We start from the raw sequence: 18,765 nt of genomic DNA on the forward strand, positions 1-18,765 counted from the left end.
GCAGGACAGCAAGGAAAAAGAAAACTTACAGAAAACTTAATCACATGTGGCTGCCCATCATTTAAAATTTCAATAAATTTAAGCGACTTAAGTTACACTCTCACTTAATAAAACACCCACACAATGACAAGAATGAGACTTTAATCAGTTTTAAGTGGAGTTTATAACACTAAGAGATAAAGGGTTGTTAACAAACACAATAACAAATGGACATCTGATTGGTATGAGGCATTATCCTGTACACATCGTATTTTTTTGTGTATCCTCAGTGCATAGCATTTACACACAGAGCCACTGCTGCACAGCACAAGAGTATCTGAAGAGGCTGAATCAGAGTGAGGCTGTTTAACAGACTGAAATTTTTTAGTATATATAATCGATATGAAAACAGATTCAACTTCTGAACTGGCAGGGTAGAAGGCAGCTGGGCCAGAACACTGCAGTTCGAGCCCCCCGGTGCACAGTTCCACCCCTCCGTCCGCATGCACGACACATTGACAGTATTTAAAGGTAAACGAGGCACTTTGTGGCAACCACAGCCATCGTTATGAACATATTGCACAAATTTTCTAGAACTAAACATGTAACTTGTACCCTACTTTTACTTTTTAAAGCTGAAACATCTGATGCTGCCGGTAAACTCCACTTAAGTTTATAACCTGTGCCACAGCAAAGAATGGTGATGCTATTTCTTCAACTACGCCTTAATAATTATGGCCAAAAAAAATGTTCAAGAGGAGCTACAGAGGACTTGTGATGGTACAGGGCCCAATTGTAAGCTTTCTTAAAAGTGATGCCTTCAAGTAACTTCAGACATGTAAGCGGCTGCACATCCAAAGAGTCTAAGTAAGAAAACATTCCAGAAACTCAAAGAGATTACCTACAGAATGCATTTCAGGCTAATTATGAATACTGTCATAAATAAAGTTTTAATTAGGACTCAAAAACCTTTCAGTCATAGCAATTCTTGTCAAATTCTATGGGGATGGTAACTGAAATAAAGGGGAGTAGTATGTATAATATATATTTATATATATAATATATATATATATAATGCCATTTTTCCATTTCCAATGACTACACCATAAAATGTAAGCAAGGCTTCTCAAAAACATTGAAACATTCAAAATCAAAACCCTCATTCAGACCTTCACATTCCAAAGGAAAGATAATAACAGTGCAAAAGCCCATTATAACGTCATTATTTATGACCTGGCCCTCCATGTTACATATTGGAACAACACAAGTTATGTTTTAATATATACTGTGCCCAAAAGTGTAACAAATAACAGTATTAATAACTATCATCAAAACATGAATAGTTGATTTTCATTTTAGTCAACAATTTTCAGCTTTTACGAAAGAAAAGGTGGCATATAAATTTCAAGGCTGAGATCTTAGCAACAGTTGTCTCTAACTTTACCAATTTAACTGGTGAGCAATCAGTTCTCTGTATATCAATGTTTCAATACAAATGTGTAAATCCTAAGAGCTTTGTTAAAAATTTAAAAATTTTTTATTCGTTGAATGAAACTGATGAGGTATGGAAAACATGTCAACATTATATATACCAAGAATATTTTTGATGAAGTTCTGCCTAATCTGTTCACCATCAAACTCTAAAAATGCTGCTCTAATAGGTCCTAATGCAATCTGTATTTGTAAATTAACTAGGGTCAGACCACAGCTAGTGAACAATTTCAGCACCAAGAAGTTATTGAAAATGAGATTTTACACCATTAAGAAATCAATTGGCTGGATATTTCAAGGTTTCAAGGTCAGGGTAGAATTTGAAAGACACCAAATTTCGGGGGTGGGGGGACTTCTTTTTAATAACATCTTCACATTAGCTTTACAATAGTAGTTGTATTCTGCTTAAAATCATATGCAGTCTGGGCATATCAAATATATGATATTTAAGAAGTGAAATTGAAGCCCTAGTCCTAACTCTAGCACTATGAAGAAATGATTCAACACTGCACATTAAAAGAAAAAAAATCTATTCTTTCAATAAAAATCGATAAAAGCATTATGTGGGACAATTTCTACTGAAGAAGTAAATGCCTTATTATTTGTGCAGTGTTGAAAATTTACTGCAACTCTAATTTCCTTTTTAACACAAATAATGTCCTTTTAAATATAAACATTATATGTATTCAGTATTCAAGTAAAATTCCCTAACAGTTAATGACATTTAAAAAATGTGCAAAACTGCAAAACTCATTGTAATAGAATGTGTAAGGTCAAAAGGGTGGGACGGCTGACAGCTATCGGATTGAATAAGTGCATCATAAATCTTTAAAGAAAAAAAACGCTTACTGTAGAATCTCAAATTGAAATTTCCTGTGCAGCATTACAAAATATTTTATATTCAATGAGAAAAAAAGCAGCTTGCAGGCAGCACATGAAGCATCCACAGCAGGTATATGATTGGAAACTAATAACGTACGTGTATGCAGTCGACTGATGTAGGTACTAATAGCATCTGACTTTTCGCACTGGCCTTGATTACACAGGAGATGGAGCGGTCACTACCAGTGAGAAAACATATTTAATAAGTCACTGTCAATTTCCAAAATGTTTCAAGCCCATTCTGTGTCGATAGCCTCCACATTTATATGGTTAAGTCATTGTTGCTGTGTTTCTTATCTATGACCACATTATTTTTATATCCCTTCATTTGTGGATTCTTAACAAGTTGTGGAAGGTTCATTCCTGTACCCCAATACAGATTCACTCCCTCTAGCTGCCTTTTCTAGCACCAATATGCTTAAAAAAAAAAAAAAAAATGCACAAAACAACAAGCAGTGACAGCGGCCAATTCCTCAAACGTCCAGATTAATAACTGTAGCATGCTAAAGAAAGGTGCGTGGAAATAGCTGGAGACGGCATACGGTCCAGAGTCCAGCGTGAAACCCATCCCTTTCTGAGCACTCCCTCCATCCCCGACCCGAACACATGCATGAGAATGTAGCGGAACCCTCGAGAAACTCCTCTTAGCCAACTGCAAACTTCTCTGTTGCCACAAGTGCAGAGGGGTAGGATGTGAACCTGTATGTCACAAAACTCTTTAGCCACTTCAGTTGGTGACAGAACACAAAATGAGAAATTCCTACGTATACACATCAGTCTGTCTCCACTTTTTATAAAACTGGAATAAAATGGGAAAGTGCCATCTTTATTTATCCTAATTGAATTTTAAATGTCCTTTTGACACAAAAAGGTATATACATGACACAGCTACACAACCTTTTTTCAACTGGACAACAAGTGTCAAAACCCTGCGGATGTATAGGGTAAAACAAGATTGGTCAGGAAAAGAGAATTGTTCCTATTAACTGGTAATCTGACACAATGTCCTATTGCCATTAAAAAAAAAAGGTCCAATTTCAGTTTATTCAAGTTTGTTTTCATGGTGTTTTATCCCTCTTGATAAAAAAAAAAAAAAATTCAGACTTTTGTAATTTGTGTATGCTGATCTTCATCAAAAGGTTCATTCTCTGGATCAGAGTCAGTGGTGTCAGAATATCTATAATGATCAGGTTCATTGTCACTAACATCTGGTGTTACAGAAGTTGAACTGCTAGCCTCTGGATTTGATGGCTCCTCTACTGTTTTTGTGAAGTACAGCTTCACCTGGAGAAAGAAGAGAAGGTTTAAATGGAAAAATCCATAAATCTGACTAATCTTAAAAAATAGAGATCTTTACTAAGTAATTTAAGATTTGTTTTTAAAAGCGCTACGACAAATATGATCTTTAAAAGGCAGCTGCCTTTTAAATGACCCTCTTCTTCAGATTCCCTCTATGTTCTTTCTTACAATACACTGAAAAGTTATACTGGAATGTTAAAATACTAGTCTTTAATAAGCATAAGCTGCAAGCACGGACTAAGTAATTCTACAAAAGAAATGCACTGAGCCTGAAGTTCATCAAGTTTACAAAATGTATTTTCCATCTCGAAATTCAACGTACAAAGAGCTGAGTTCCGAAAGAACATTTCACTTACTACCTGTCTGAACCTCAATATGTTTTCTGATACAAATGATACTGAACAAATACAAATGCTATATCATAAAAATACTGCTCAACAATGATGTTTAGGATCCCATCAGCCCTAAAAACCTCCCATGAGGAGAGAACATCACACAGTGATCAGAACAGTGGACCAAGGGCCTTTTTACAGGCACAGCCGAGTTAACTGTCAAACAAGTCGACAAAGGCAGGTATTTCTGTTTTAAAGGCGAGGAAGCTAAGGCCCAGAGAGTTCAGGCAACTTGCTGAAGGCCACATATCTAGTAGGTGGTGGATGTGAGGCTTCGGGGAGATCTGGCAGGAAGCCCCTCGCTCATTCTCTTAAATCGGCAGCCCCTCCCCCATGGTCCAACAGTCTTCATCAATTCTTCTCTTCCACCCAAAATCCGTTCCATCAGTGACTCCTTTCAGTTCCACCTCCAAAATACCATCTGTCCCCACCCTGACAGCTTTTCATTGTGCCCCACAGCCACCACGATAGTCCAAGCAAGCACCGTCTCCACTGGATTAAACCACAGCAACAGCTTCTCAACTCACCTCACAGCTCCGTTCTTGCCTCCTCTCCCTACTCTCCTCTCCAGTCTACATTTTGAAGGAGTGGACAGAATGAACTTTTAAAGACAAAATTCAGATTATATCCATCCTGTGCTGAAAACACACCAATGTCTTCACACGCAGACTCATGTGCTTTAGTCAAAATGACTCCTCCACTGCTCCTCAAAACTACCCAAATTATTCCTGTCTCAGGACTTTTGTAACTGTCTCTGTCCTTCTCTCTTTCCCTAGATATTTATATAGCTCACTCGTTCCATTAAGGCCCTGATTAAATGTCACCTGCTTGTAGAGGACTTCTCTTAACTATCCACCTAAAAACACACACCAAATGATCTCCGCTTTATTTATTCACAAGCACTTACCATGATATGGACTTGTTTACTGATAACTGAAATACTTTCTATATGTAATCACAAATACATATTCTTGTGATATTAAAACAGAAAACAATAAAACTAGAGGAAGTCACACTGTAAAAGCTAGTAATTAAGGAAAATACAGCGCTAGGTAAAAGACCATCATCAATGGAAACCCGTGAATTCTAAAAAACACTTACAGACACTTAAAAGAAATATAAGATCTAAAGCCACTTAAAAATGGATTTATTTTCACTTAAAATATGTAGCCCCTTTATTTTTATTATTACTAGCAATATTCTTATACTTACAAGCTATAGTTAGGCTTGTTGTATACTACAAAAATGGAATGAGGCAAAACAAGGAAGAGAGAATTTTTTAAAAGAGAAAGGAGAAGGGTATGGTGAAATAAAGGGGGGGGAGGATCAAGTAGAATAAGAAATAAGAAAGGAGAAAAAAAGGGCAAACTAACCACTTGGAAATATTTATAGATCAGCTTTTCATAGAAAATTCTTATCTATAGACAGGAGCAGAAATACACACACACATCACATATAGATAAAAGTAAATGAAGCAAATACTTCCACAATATGAGGAAGCGGACAGAGTTTTAGAATGGGATTAACACCAGAGGATGATGAGCGAAGGCCTTCCAGGGCATGAGAGACCGCAGCTAAGGCTACAACAGGAAGGCCGAGTGCGGGAAGGGCAGGGGAAAGGCAGAGGGTTGAGAGGTACACGGAGAAAAAAAGAACCAAAAGGACTGGAGGCAGGAGAGCTTAGCCTGTGGAAGAACTGAAGACAGCCCAGAATGGGGGACTCTCGGGGAGCAGGGGGCATATGGCTAGTGCTGATGTAGGAGGGAGGCCTGTGCTGAATTAGGTAGGTCCTTGTAGGTCCTATCAAAAAACCACAAGGTCTTTAAAAAGGATGAACAGGAGTGACACAATCACATCTATTTTAAGATCACTCTGTGGAGTTGAGAATATATGGGAAGGGGACAAAGGTAGGAATTGTAAGAACATTCCCTAGAAGTCATTCCCAAATGACTGAGCTCCCTTCTACTTCTTTCTTCCCCCAGTCCTACTTCACATCCTGCTTAAACTTAACTCCCCTTCCCAACCCCTGCCTCAGATTTCACCAAACAACCACACAGAAGAGGGTTAAGAAAAAAAAAAAAACATACTTTTTTTTTCTTTACTCTGTGTGCATCCTTGTTAGAAACTCAAGTTACTGATATGTAAATATTGCTTCTGAATAGTACTTAACTTAAAACTTAGTCATGCCAAGTCCTTCACCAGCTATACACCTAAAATTAGACACACACATACACAGAGCCACCCAACAATTCCTCAAAATGTTTTTGACTGACCTTAAAATTTGGAGAAAAGTAGCGGTTGGCCTTGTCTTTATTTGCTTTGTCGAGATCATTTTTTGTTAAAGTGAGTACTAGATATTCCTTGTCATTATCTGCACGCTCTATACTGCAAATACTATCAATTTCTTGATCACATAGACTTCCATTTTCTACTTTTTCTGAGGTTTCCTCTGGTCCTGGTATGAAGAATGTATTTACCCAAAAGTGAAACATTTTGTCCTTAAAAAAAAAAAAAAAAAAAAGACAGATTGTAAATTTTTTTTAAAGAAGAAAATATATCCCCTATATTAAACATCTGCCCCAAGAAGTCAGTAACCTAAGCCACGTGCCGTTTGCTATTTTGAATAAAGACAAACACACAAAACTTGGCAGTCTGGGTTATCTGCCACATCTAACTCACATAAGATTATTCTTTTGTTCACATTTTAGACCAAAATTGGAACTCCACAAGTTCCAAAATAACTTACTTTTGTTTTAAAGCCTTAAGTAAAATATCACCTTTCTTGTCTAATGTTAGCTTTAAGAAATGTTTTGAGTTCATATGTATGTACGTATTTAAAAAAAAATTGTAAGTGGATTTAATTTCCTCTGTCTCAACAAGTTATCTATTACGAATTTAATAAACGTTCCTGAAAAGTCAGCACGACTTCTCAAGATAGCAAGGCGGGCACATTTCTACTTCTGAAGCAATACAAACAAACATTAGGTGGCTCCTGTTCCTCACACGACAGTACGAGTGTACATTTGGAGACTTTCACAACGTGGGGGAAGGAAGACCAGCAATTCTGACTTTTTTTATGTTATAAAATGCCTATTTTTAAAAAATCGCTTCTTACTTATAATATGATGTCTTGTTAATCAAAAACACACCAGAAGTTCATGACTTGAAGCCTTTCCTGACCAACACACAAAATGCTCTCTCTCTCCCCTCTCCCCTCTCCTAATTACTGGAAGTTGGCCTGTACGGATCACCTGACAGTTAACGATGCGCAGCCTCCTTGTGGCATCTCATCTCATTTAAATTGCCGGTTAAATCCTTTATTCTAATTTATCTTCAAGTTCTGTTATTTTCCCAGAAAGATGGTAAGACCTTTAGGTATCTTACATTTAAAACTGTCTTTTTATCTTTTAACAATACCTAGCAATGTCATATATAAGTCTTTTAAAAAATATTAATTGCAATTATTTTAGCAAAGTCACTGAATTAGTAACTATATACATATTTACTTAGAGTCAGAAGAACATAAGCTAGTAATATTTAAATCTCCACAAGTGGGGATTCTGTATAGATAACTGATTACACTACAACGGTTTTTGTTTAAATCACAGCAACATTTCTAACAGGTAGGGGAAATCACATAAAATGGAAATAAACATAAAGTAATCCCAGATACAGACGTATTACAAATAATGATCTAATCTTAAATTCTGCATGTATTAATGTACAGACGATAACTGAAATAAGAACTTATGCACTCCTAAAGGTATAGGGAAACAGTGATGCAGCTGCCTGTTTTCAAAAGAAAATATAAAACTTTATGTGTGCCAGTCTTATAACAAATAGAAGGAAAAGAAATACTTACCTTAATTTTAAAACACTTGCTAATGCTTCCTGGATTATTGAAAAATAATTTTCCAAAGTTACTGAGATATATTTAACTTTCATTTATACAGAATAGGTAGGAAATGGGTTTCTGGCGGAAGAAAACCAGCTCAACGTTTTGTAGAGCTATGTGGATTCCCAGCTGTGTGGATTCTGGATATAGGAGACTGTATTTCTTTGGATAAGTCAAAGTAGAATTTAAAATTTTTGTAATAAATGAAACTTCCTCTTATTTTTTTTTTTAAAGCTAAATATCAGGAAAACCAAATCAGTCCTATTACTGAGAATGTCTAAAGACTGGCAATACATTATCTACCATGTTCCATGAGCAGTACCAACATACAAAGGTAGTATTTTTGTTCACTACTACCCCAAAAGTTTGCACCTTAGGCACACTTACCTTAAATGTTCACTCAGTATTGTAAGCCAAGACAGTTTAAGAATGAGCTCTCGCATTCCCTAATTATAGCTCAGTAAGACGCAAACCTCACTAACTTCCTAAACCTGCATATTTAATACCACATTGTTTTCATTCTTTATTACTTCCTTTGCATATTAACTGATCTTCTATCTAAAATTCAAAATATTCGATAAACTTGAGGAAGTTAAATATAAAATGATCTGGTCTCAGGAACCATGAACCCTAATGGGGGGGAAATGGTTTGTGTCATTACACAAGACCATGAAACACATCTTTATTTATACATATACACTAAATCTTCTACAAACTGATAGCCCCTTGCTAATTTCTTAGTGCCTGCTCATCCTTTCCAGAAGGATTATAACTGATTTAATGGGGTATACAATCTTTAATACTTTTACAAAATTTCTCTGCATAACCCAACTTAAAGAACGTTCATCTCAAATTATAATATGTCATAAGGACTTTCCCTTCTAATAAGACTTTTTACCATCAGAATGGCTCATCAATGCTGTAGTACGCAAAGCGTGTGCAGATTCAACAGAAAACCAATTATAATTCATGAATGTCTGTCATAAAATATATCTTATAATCTCTCCTTACAAAGTGATTTCTGCTTAACCAAATATTTTAAGCAAAAGATCTAAGGTCGCCGTCCGAGGTATGGTGAGTCCGGGTATTTTTCCCACTACGAGTAAAGTGCAAACCTTTTTTAGCATCTTGTTCTGTTTGTGGAAGAACTCTACTTTGATGTCACCACACACAGGCAGCGGCTGAGGGAACTCGAAGTACATGAACTTGTCTTCCCGTCGTGTGGGTCCCGAATTGGAGGAATAGATCTTCACCTTGAGCTGGCAGACCACAAACTGAGGATCTGCGTGGTGAGATACACATTAGCATCATTTCACAGGAAATGCCTTCAAGTGCCAGACTGCCAAAAACTGTTTAAATGATTACTATTAGCAATATACACAAAACAGTAATTCTGCACCTGTAACCCTGATCTAAGACAAATCAACGGAAAAACTAAGGTCAAAAAATATAATCAGTCCAAAAGTTTCTCTAACTCGTACCTTCAACATAAGGTTCTACTCACTGTATGAAAACCAATCTGTTTTACAAACAGTAAGTCCCAACATTAGACTTCTGGCACTGCAGTTAACATCAAATTTTAACATTAAGTTGTAAAATACCTAACATAAACTAGATTGATAATTAAAATGCTACAATAATTTCCTGGCACATTCATATTTGCTGCAGTATTTTAAAGTCTCTACCATGTAACAAAACCCACCAAGTACAAACCACTACATGTTCACAACAGGCATGAGAACATAATCTGTAACAAAGTTATACGAAATTCCATAAACGCAAGACTGAATATTTACAAAACAAAACAAAACATTAATCATGATTTATTTTACCTATAGCTCATATTTTATTTCTTAAAGGTATATAAAGCCATCATCATGAGAAACAGGAAGAAAAGGGTGTGAAATGTCCGCAAAGAAATACAACAGACTCAAGCACCAATTGAAGCACAACCCCCCTCCCTCCAAACACACTGCATTTTCATCAACACATATTTTGGCTTTGGCCCCTGTCTGTTTCAAAATAAAGGGAAGGACTACATGGTTTAGTGAGTAACCTTATGAATAAGAAGTGTGTGTTGAAGGAAATATGCCAAGACAATCAAGAAGTAAAATCCTAAGCCTGCAAAGAGTACTAGAAATTTTCGTATATGTTCCATTCGCACGCGCGCGCGCACACACACACACACACACAGACACACACACAGGCATAAAATACTCAGCATCAAAAGGCATCATCCTTAAAGATGAAAAAAGAAATATCACATTGTTTATGATATGTTTATGTGGCCAACAACTGAGAACAAAGCAAAAAGCTTATCCAAGCTAGATGAATTTTCTGGTTTAATAAACATGTGCTGGCCCATCTATGCAATATCAAAAGCAGTATCAGCACTCACATAATAAATGGGTTTGATAATAGCATACTGGGCTTTTCTAATATGAATTTGTGAGGCACTTATCATGAGAAAAAGGGCACTCCAAAAAAGGGAAACATTCTACCAACCATCTGTCAATAATTGTCACTCCCTTGACTAAAGGTTCAAAGTACAATGAGCCATTTTACAGGATTTTACCTGATTCCGAAATTTTCTGGCTTGAAGAAGCAAACAAAAAGGTACGATTTCAAAACTGTGATAAAAATCGACCAGGATGAAAATGCCTTGTAATCTTATTAATTCAAACTCCTAATTCAGAACCTGATAATCCTGATTTTAGGACTTTAAACTGCGTATTAACTGTATGAGCCAGATTTCAAGTGAACTACAACTAAAATGTGTATCTTCAGGAACCCCAGAATAGTCAAATCAATTCATAAGCTAATTACAATTCAGTGTTACTTAGACTTTACCCCCAAAACTAAGATAAAAAGTTTTAACAAAATTAAGTGGAAAAGATTTTTTCAAATCACTAAAGAAAATAATTTTCCCTACATTGTGAATTTCCCATTTTAGATATCTCACACCTAATTTATCAGAAGTCCAACAAGAGTATGGTTCTGCTGACTTCTAGACACAGTTCAGATATTTTTCCTTTGATGTAACTGTGTTCTAAAGAAATGACAAGTCAATACCTGGTAAACAAAAATCAGAATTAAATTTTTTTGACATGTGCATACTGATAGAGTATTGACAGAAAAATCAGTGATCATCTTGTTAACATTTTGACCCTTTCTGATGTTAAAAGTAGAATAACTTTTCCTTTATTTAGAAAATATTAAGACAATTCTCAAATATGAAAAAGGCCGCTAACCCCTGACAGCTTTGCAGAAAATGTTCTACTTTCACAAGTTTTCTTTTCTTCACTGACTCCTTATCTCCTCTTGAGCCCAAACCTGCAACTCCACGTCTCCATCCTCATCATCCCGGCCCCTCTGGGCCTCACCATCCCACCCCTCTGGGCCTCACCATCCCAGCCCCTCTGGGCCTCACCATCCCAGCCCTCTGGGCCTCACCATCCCACCCCTCTGGGCCTCACCATCCCACCCCCTCTGGGCCTCACCATCCCGGCCCCTCTGGGCCTCACCATCCCGGCCCCTCTGGGCCTCACCATCCCAGCCCCGTGCTACCCTTTCGTAGAAGGCTGGTTAACTTCTAGCTCTGTTTCCTGATGCTCCCCAAAGTATCAGATAGACTCACACCTAACAGACCCGTACTTTCAAGCACTCACTATCCTCATGTAAACAGCTCACCTTCTCCGTGATACTCATTTTTTTCTTTCATACCTTCTCTGTGTATTAATCACATGGCCAGAATCAAAACTGACAAAATATCCAGATATAAATGGCAAAGCAAAAAGTAATCAAATCCTACTGATTGCCTTAGCAAAGCACATCTGGCTTACGGCAAGTCACACAACTGGTTTCCCTTCCCCCATTTTCCCCCATCTTGCAACCTCCACTTCCTACAAAGCCACACTTAAAACACAGCATATGCCTCCAGAATTGTCACTGATGCCATAGTATTTATCACCTCTAGTCTGATAACCCCATTCAAGGTCCTCTTATAGTCAACCACACATTCCAGTCCTCTTCTATTCTCTGTGTCTACCCTCCTGTCCAGCTCATTTCCTACTGGTATGCTTCAATGCAAGCTATTTCCTATTGCCTGTGATACTTCCTTCGGTTTTAATGCCAATCTAAGCTGTATGCTTTCTCCAATGTTCACTGAGAATCCGACTTCCTCCATGAAACTATTTGATAAGCCCCAAAACTTTTATTTTTCTGAGTATACCATTTATAACTTATACATATAATCTCCCATTCAATTATGTATTGCTTTTGTTATAATACAACTTCATTACATAGTATTAAATCACAGTGCATTAATGGAGAACTAGAAAACTGATAAAGATTAAAAAGATGTCAGTAGTCAGTAATTTTAAAAGTTTAAATGTAATACTGAGAAGAGACCAAAAAAGAAAAGGCCACCACAATGTTTAAGTGGAAGCAGGCAGAGCACAACTGATAGATTTTTGCTGGAGGAGGTGAATGTGAAAAAATTACACTAGATAATAAGACTACTGAACTGAATGTTCTCCTCCCCTTAGCAAATGTCCCTAATCTGTAATACCTTTCTTTTGGCTCTTAAACCTGATATCTACCCTACAGGAAGAGCAGGAGTTTTTCCTTCCTTCTTCCTTCTCCTCTATGAATTTAAGTCCCTATGTCAATTACCTCTGACAGTTCAGTGCCTTGCATTTAGAAGTTTTTATCAAAAACATTATTATTGTTTTGATATAGCTGGCTAATATAACACTGTTATATTAGTTTCAGGTGTACAACACAGTGATGCCACAACTCTACACGTTACGCTGTGCTCACTATAGGTGTGGGTACAATCTGTCACCATGTGACACTATTTCAGTACCACTGACTATATTCCCTATGCTGTGCCTTTTATCAGCACTTTCAAAAATTGTACTGAGATGACAAAAGCATCAGTGAGGTCTCTCAGAAGGCTCTATATAACATGTTATATTAATAAATCTGTGGTCGTGATGAAATTATCTAGTTCTAAGAACGTAGGAAAGATAAGATGAAGGTGATTACACCTAACTGAAAAGGATAAACACAACCAAGAAATTAATTTCCTAGGTACAAATTAATTTAGGGATAGAATTTTTTAATTCCGCAAATATTTTCAAGAAGCGAAACTTAAAGCTAAAAACTAAAATCACTAACAAATTACAGAACCTCACTGAAATATTATTAGAGGTATTCGAAGAAATAATGTCGTGGGATCTTACCTACAAACTACAAAACTGCACTCTAAATAATAAATAAATAAAACGTATTTCTTAAACATGACAACATGGCTAATCACTGCCAAGGCAGAGCTAACATGCTTCTGATAAAATTCTGATACAGGAAAAAGCAGCAGCAGTCTGATCTTTCACAGGGTTGGATGATACTTCCTTCTATGCGTTCTCTCTTGACTCACTGCTCTGGGTCTGAGTACGAAGGCTCCTACCAGGCTGGCTGAGAACTCCAGCCAAGAATAGCAGAGAAGCAGAACAGGACTGGGGTAACTGAGGAAGGCTTACAGAGGTCAGGGTAAGCCAGAGGTCAATGTGAGGCAGACATCACCGACATTATTCTATTTAGTATGTATCTAGGAAGTTTTCAGGTCTCAAAGTATCTTCATTGTATTGATAAGCAAACACAAAGACAGGTAGACGGTGTGCCTGGGGTTATACAGTACAGCAATGACAGAGCTAGAATGCGAACTTGGATCTAAATCCAGGTTTTCTCTAATACTCCACATACTTTGACCCAACCCTATTCACTCAATATACTTCAGCTTTTCACCACGTCTTATCATTGTTTTTCTTTTTATTGTCCCAGTCACTATTACTATCACCATCTAGTCTTCCTAAGATATCAAGGAATCAGTCCCTGCCCCGACACCAATAAACTAACAAATCCCACCGCCACTCTGATGGTACATCTCTAACGGGATAGGTTTTCCAGTTACCTGATCACAATTTAGGCTGCATTTGGTAGATGCAGCAAAGAATGTTTCTTTCATAAATGTAATTTTGCTTCCAAGACATTATATTTATTGGCTTTCTTAGTCCAATGTGCTAAATTGAGCTACTTAATTAGTCTGGATAGTTCAGACATATATGCCCCTGCATAAATGTTAAGTGTTGTTTCTGTCTAGATTTTTATGTAAACTTCTACACATGTTCAGAAAAGTGTTCCAATACACGGAAGGATGAGAATTTAGAGCACTTACTGCAAGTTCCGCCACTGAACATTGGAATAGTTTCAAACATCATCTTGTGAAACAACAGTGCCACTGGTCTATAATCCAGATGATTCTTTAACAGGTAGCTATAATAATAAACATAGCGCCTCTGACTGGGAATAGTTACTCCCTGGTGGACAGGAAAAAAAAGAAAGAAAAGCCACATTCAAAAGAAAAATTCCATTATAGTTATTTCACTAAATTGTTATGGTTACATGGGTTGTGCCCACTGAAGAACATACACACATTAAAAATTTGACCTTAAATGATTAATATTTAAATCCACCTCAACAACACAGTAAACCAGAGCAACATCGGTACAAAGGAAAATACGAGAAGAACTTTTCTCCCTTAAAATATAGTTATCACAATACCCTCATTTATTCAATGGTCACAGCAATTCCCCGGCCCAGGAACCCGATAAGCAAAGGCCACTGCAGCTGTGTCTTTACACACAGGGCCTCCCGTAAAAATGTATGGACTTTTATTAAACGCACAATTCCTCAAAAGCTTGGTTATTTTTCAGGCAAAAGTATATCAGAATCAGCAGCGTACATGAAGGCACAGTGCCTTTAAGAGACAGAAACAGTAGCAGCAAAAAGTGATGGCCACAGACCCCAACAAATCCAGGAACATGTGGCTGGCATAAACGGAGACAAGAGTTCCACAACAGAGGTTCCTCAAGATGTCCCCAAGCTGCACGTATCTCTTTGCGGAAGAAACCAGGGACAGACATAATGTTTGAGAAAACTTAAGTATTACAAATGCTAAAAATATATTTAATTCATGTGCTATTAAAAAAACCCCACTTATCTAAAGAAAAAATCTAATGTGCGCAGCCATGCATTCATTAGTGATGCAGAATAAATGAGGCATTAGGGTACTTATTTAAGGTTTCTTTTCCTATTACATGTGTGACTTCAGAAAAATCTTAAGCATTTTAACTTAGAAATAAAAGGCAAACAGTAACATTAAGCTGTCTGACAGTTAAAAGTGACTTGCAAAAAAGTTAAAAGTATATTCAAGAGAAAAAAGAATGAGCAGTATTTTGTAAGTTGTTATCTAAATTTCCTAATGTGTTAAGAACTCTGGACACAAATGCTTTTAATAAAGTACGTTTATGAGTTTAAAGACAGATACACAGAATAGCAGGTAAACAGGTATTCACTGTAGTATTCTCAGTAATTTTTAAAAGTTAGCATAAGTTCATTACAATTAAAAAATATATAAAATGTCAAAAATGGATAAAAGCCATTTCAAATCAGGACAAACGATTTAAGATTTTGGCTCCAGTGCAAAGACCATACAATCAGAAGACTTGGATTGAAAGCTGACAGTCAAAATACAAACTCTGATTTGTTTCCTTGGAAAAATGAAGACAGTTAATAAACGGCCTATCTTCTTCACAGGATTCTCACGAGGATTAAACACTACATGCAGTTACACAAAAGCATGCTAAACTGACAAAACGTTATGCAAATCCTAATTAGTGGTTTTAGAAATTCTATCTATATTTAAAGTACAATTTTAGAAGAAATGGAATTTTAGTCCCGTGTACAGTATTTTCTTAAAGAAATAGCAGTGAAATAGTATTACTGTGAAAAGCTGCTATAAAAATTAATGTTAAAATCATTGTTAAAGTTTACAAGTGTTTAAACTTAAAATGGCTTATCACATTATTTAATGCTACTTTGGCAAACAACACACTTTATCAAGATAAAACACAGAATTGCAAAGCAGGTTGGGGGAAAATAGCAGACGGAAGACGGCTGGGCAGGAAGGAATCTTTTTTGAACCATGTGAATTTATGATCCAGTCTATAAATTAAATTTAAATCTACAAAATTCAATCAATGGAAGTCCATAAGAAGACCAAGTTGTCAAATTATTTGTTGGGGTTTAGTGGAATGACAGATGACCTCTTCCTCTTTATCTTCTTGGTATAAGTTTGTATGAATAATTTAAAGGTTTTCAAAGCTTTAATTTTTCTCAAGTAGCAAGTAATTGGTAGCATATCTATAATGCAGCTGTTTATATACAGAGTCAATCCTTACCCAAAGGGCTAGGCACATGTATAGAGAAAGAATGTATGAATGTGTTAGATGTCAACACCGCGTGAATACTTGTGTCTAAATACAAGCTGAACCAAATTACTGACACAATTCAAAGAAAAACACTAAAAAGCACAATTTAAATTTAATTAATGACTTTACCATCAAATTACGCATAACTAAGCTTCCGCGACTTAACTTTGTAATTCCTACCTACCAGCACCTCCAATTCACTATATTCGGATTAGCAGACATAACAAAGTAGGAAGGCTCAAATATGTATGGACCCCAGGCCTCAATGTGTCCTCTCTCTTCTCATCTCTCATGGCCACGATGCACACTTACTAAAATTTAATTAATGGTACAATGAATCAAACTGTTATCTAGATTTTGAAATGAGTGAATGCAACTTCTGTACTAAATTGACAATGCAAATTTATAACACTTGAAATATTGTATTTCCTGAATTCATATACTGAAAATAATGGCTTATGGGCATGTTTTACCTATAGCATTTTGAATATAAAGACTTCATATAAAATATCTCTTTTAAACTCTAAGAAATGAACATTTTTAGGCTCTTCAAAATTTGTTTTACACATATGAAAAGTGGGCTAACCTTTAAAGCTCCTGGAGATTAAAAAATACTACATGTTTTCAAAATGTCCACTTTTCATTTAAATGAACCAAGAACACTTAAGCTTAAACTGGTCTATAACTATATCCTAAAAGTTATTTCCACCCTCTACCACTAATGACCCACTCTAAACGGGAAGAAAATTACTTATATTCTTAACCTTTTCATCCTCAAATATAACTTCTAAAACATTCTAATTTTGGCTATACTTAGCATTCTTCAGATCTACTTAATACCACATTCCTGGCCATCCTCTCAAAAGGCAGTCCTCGATTCTCGATTCTCCGAACCCCTGACGCTCACAGACCAGGAGGAAGGGTTCAGGAGGCGGCTTGGTGTTCCTCCCACTGTTGTTCAGCCACTTTCTACAGTCTTTACTCGGTCTCCCTGATCCTGATTTCCATCATTCAATACCTCGTTCTTCTGGCATGCACGGGTTAAACTCTCGACCACAGGGATTTCAGCACTCTGTTGAACCACTCTCTTTCCATGCTGTCCCATACATCATCCTCAATGAATTTAGCTCCTATTTCACTGGGGACCCTTAGGTCATCCAGTGTGGGCACTCACCAAATTCCCTTCTCCCATCTTAAAATTTCTTTACTCCTGATATTTTATACAAGTGTCTCTTCATGTTCGCCTAGGTTCCATATTGGCAATCGCTCTATTAATTAACCCCTCTCTGGCATTTGCCTCTGCTCTACCTGTTTCCTCCAAATAATCAGCTCAGGTAACCCTCATTCTTTATCCAAAACAAACAATTTAAAGACTGAAAATTCACACTTTCCCCAGATCTTGTATCTCTCTCAAATTGACATCCTCTTTCTCTATACAAACTCTGAAAAGAGGATGCCTGGGTGGCTCAGTCAGCTGAGCATCCGACTCTTGATTTCAGCTCAGGTCATGATCCCAGAGTCATAAGATCGATCCCTGTGTCAGGCTCCACGCTGAGTGTCAAGCCTGCTTGAGATGCTTGCTCTCTCTCCCTATGCCCCTCTCCCCTGTTCATGTGCACGCTCTCTCGCTCTCTCTCTTAAAAAAACAAAAACAAAAAACAACAAAAAACAACTCCCAAAGGTAAGCCTCCACTCCTTACCTCATAGGAATCTGTTATTATGAGGCTGATTTCTTCATGGTCATTTCCTACTATTTTCTTAGTCCCATCTTGGATCACTTTTTGCCGCCATTTTGAAAATTCTCTGCCTGTCATAGGACCCAATCTCTAAAGGTTTTCTCCTATCCTTACTGGCTATCTTGTTTCTTCTTGTCCCTAAAGGTAGGCATACCTCAAAAATCTGATCTTAGAGAGCCCCTCTTTGTCAATCCTCTGTTATTTATAGTAGTTTACTTATCAATCTTAAACATTAACTCTAAAACCTGTGTCTCTCAATATGACTTCATTCCCAACGCCCAATACAGAATCTCCAATACTTGGCTGGACACTTCTAGCCAAAAACTTTAGAAGCATTTAAAACACACCATACCCAAAAACCGAAGCTTTCATATTCTTCCAACCTCTTGTTATTTCTATTAATGATATTCACTATTTTCTCCAGCACCTGAACCCAAAACCTCTTCTAATACCACCACCACTATTGTTTATTGAACTCTTACCATGTTCTTTGCTCTGTTCTAAGTATTTTCATAAATATAAGTTAGTACTCAGGAAGTGGGTATTATCGGTAACACCATTCTATAGATGAGGTCGGGTCACACATCTTACAAGTAATGGCACTAAATTTCATCCTGGTTCTCCAACTCCAGAGTTTACACTCAACCTCTGATACAATCCTGCCATCTTCTTCCTGCTAGACTAAAGCCAAGAATCTGAGAGACAGTAGTGATATACACAGGGTTATAGAAAAAAAAGGTAAGGAAACCCCAGCAGTA

General features: G+C 36.9%; 1 protein-coding gene across 3 annotated transcripts in view; it reads right to left on the reverse strand.

Moving 5' to 3' along the window:
* Nucleotides 1-124: 124 nt before the first annotated feature.
* Nucleotides 125-18,765, reverse strand: part of PTEN (phosphatase and tensin homolog) — a 92,312-nt gene continuing 73,671 nt past the window's right edge. For all 3 annotated transcript variants that reach the window (XM_060642997.3, XM_060642998.3, XM_060642999.3), the window contains exons 5-8: nucleotides 14,177-14,318; nucleotides 9,054-9,220; nucleotides 6,317-6,541; nucleotides 125-3,636 (exon numbers count right to left, since the gene is read on the reverse strand). In XM_060642997.3, the coding sequence (XP_060498980.1) occupies nucleotides 3,451-3,636; nucleotides 6,317-6,541; nucleotides 9,054-9,220; nucleotides 14,177-14,318 (720 nt within the window). In that variant the 3' untranslated portion in view covers nucleotides 125-3,450. The remainder of the gene's footprint in view (nucleotides 3,637-6,316; nucleotides 6,542-9,053; nucleotides 9,221-14,176; nucleotides 14,319-18,765) is intronic.

Source organism: Panthera onca, chromosome D2 (assembly GCF_046562875.1).
Source record: "Panthera onca isolate mPanOnc1 chromosome D2, mPanOnc1 haplotype 2, whole genome shotgun sequence".
In the NCBI taxonomy this organism is placed as follows: domain Eukaryota; kingdom Metazoa; phylum Chordata; class Mammalia; order Carnivora; family Felidae; genus Panthera; species Panthera onca.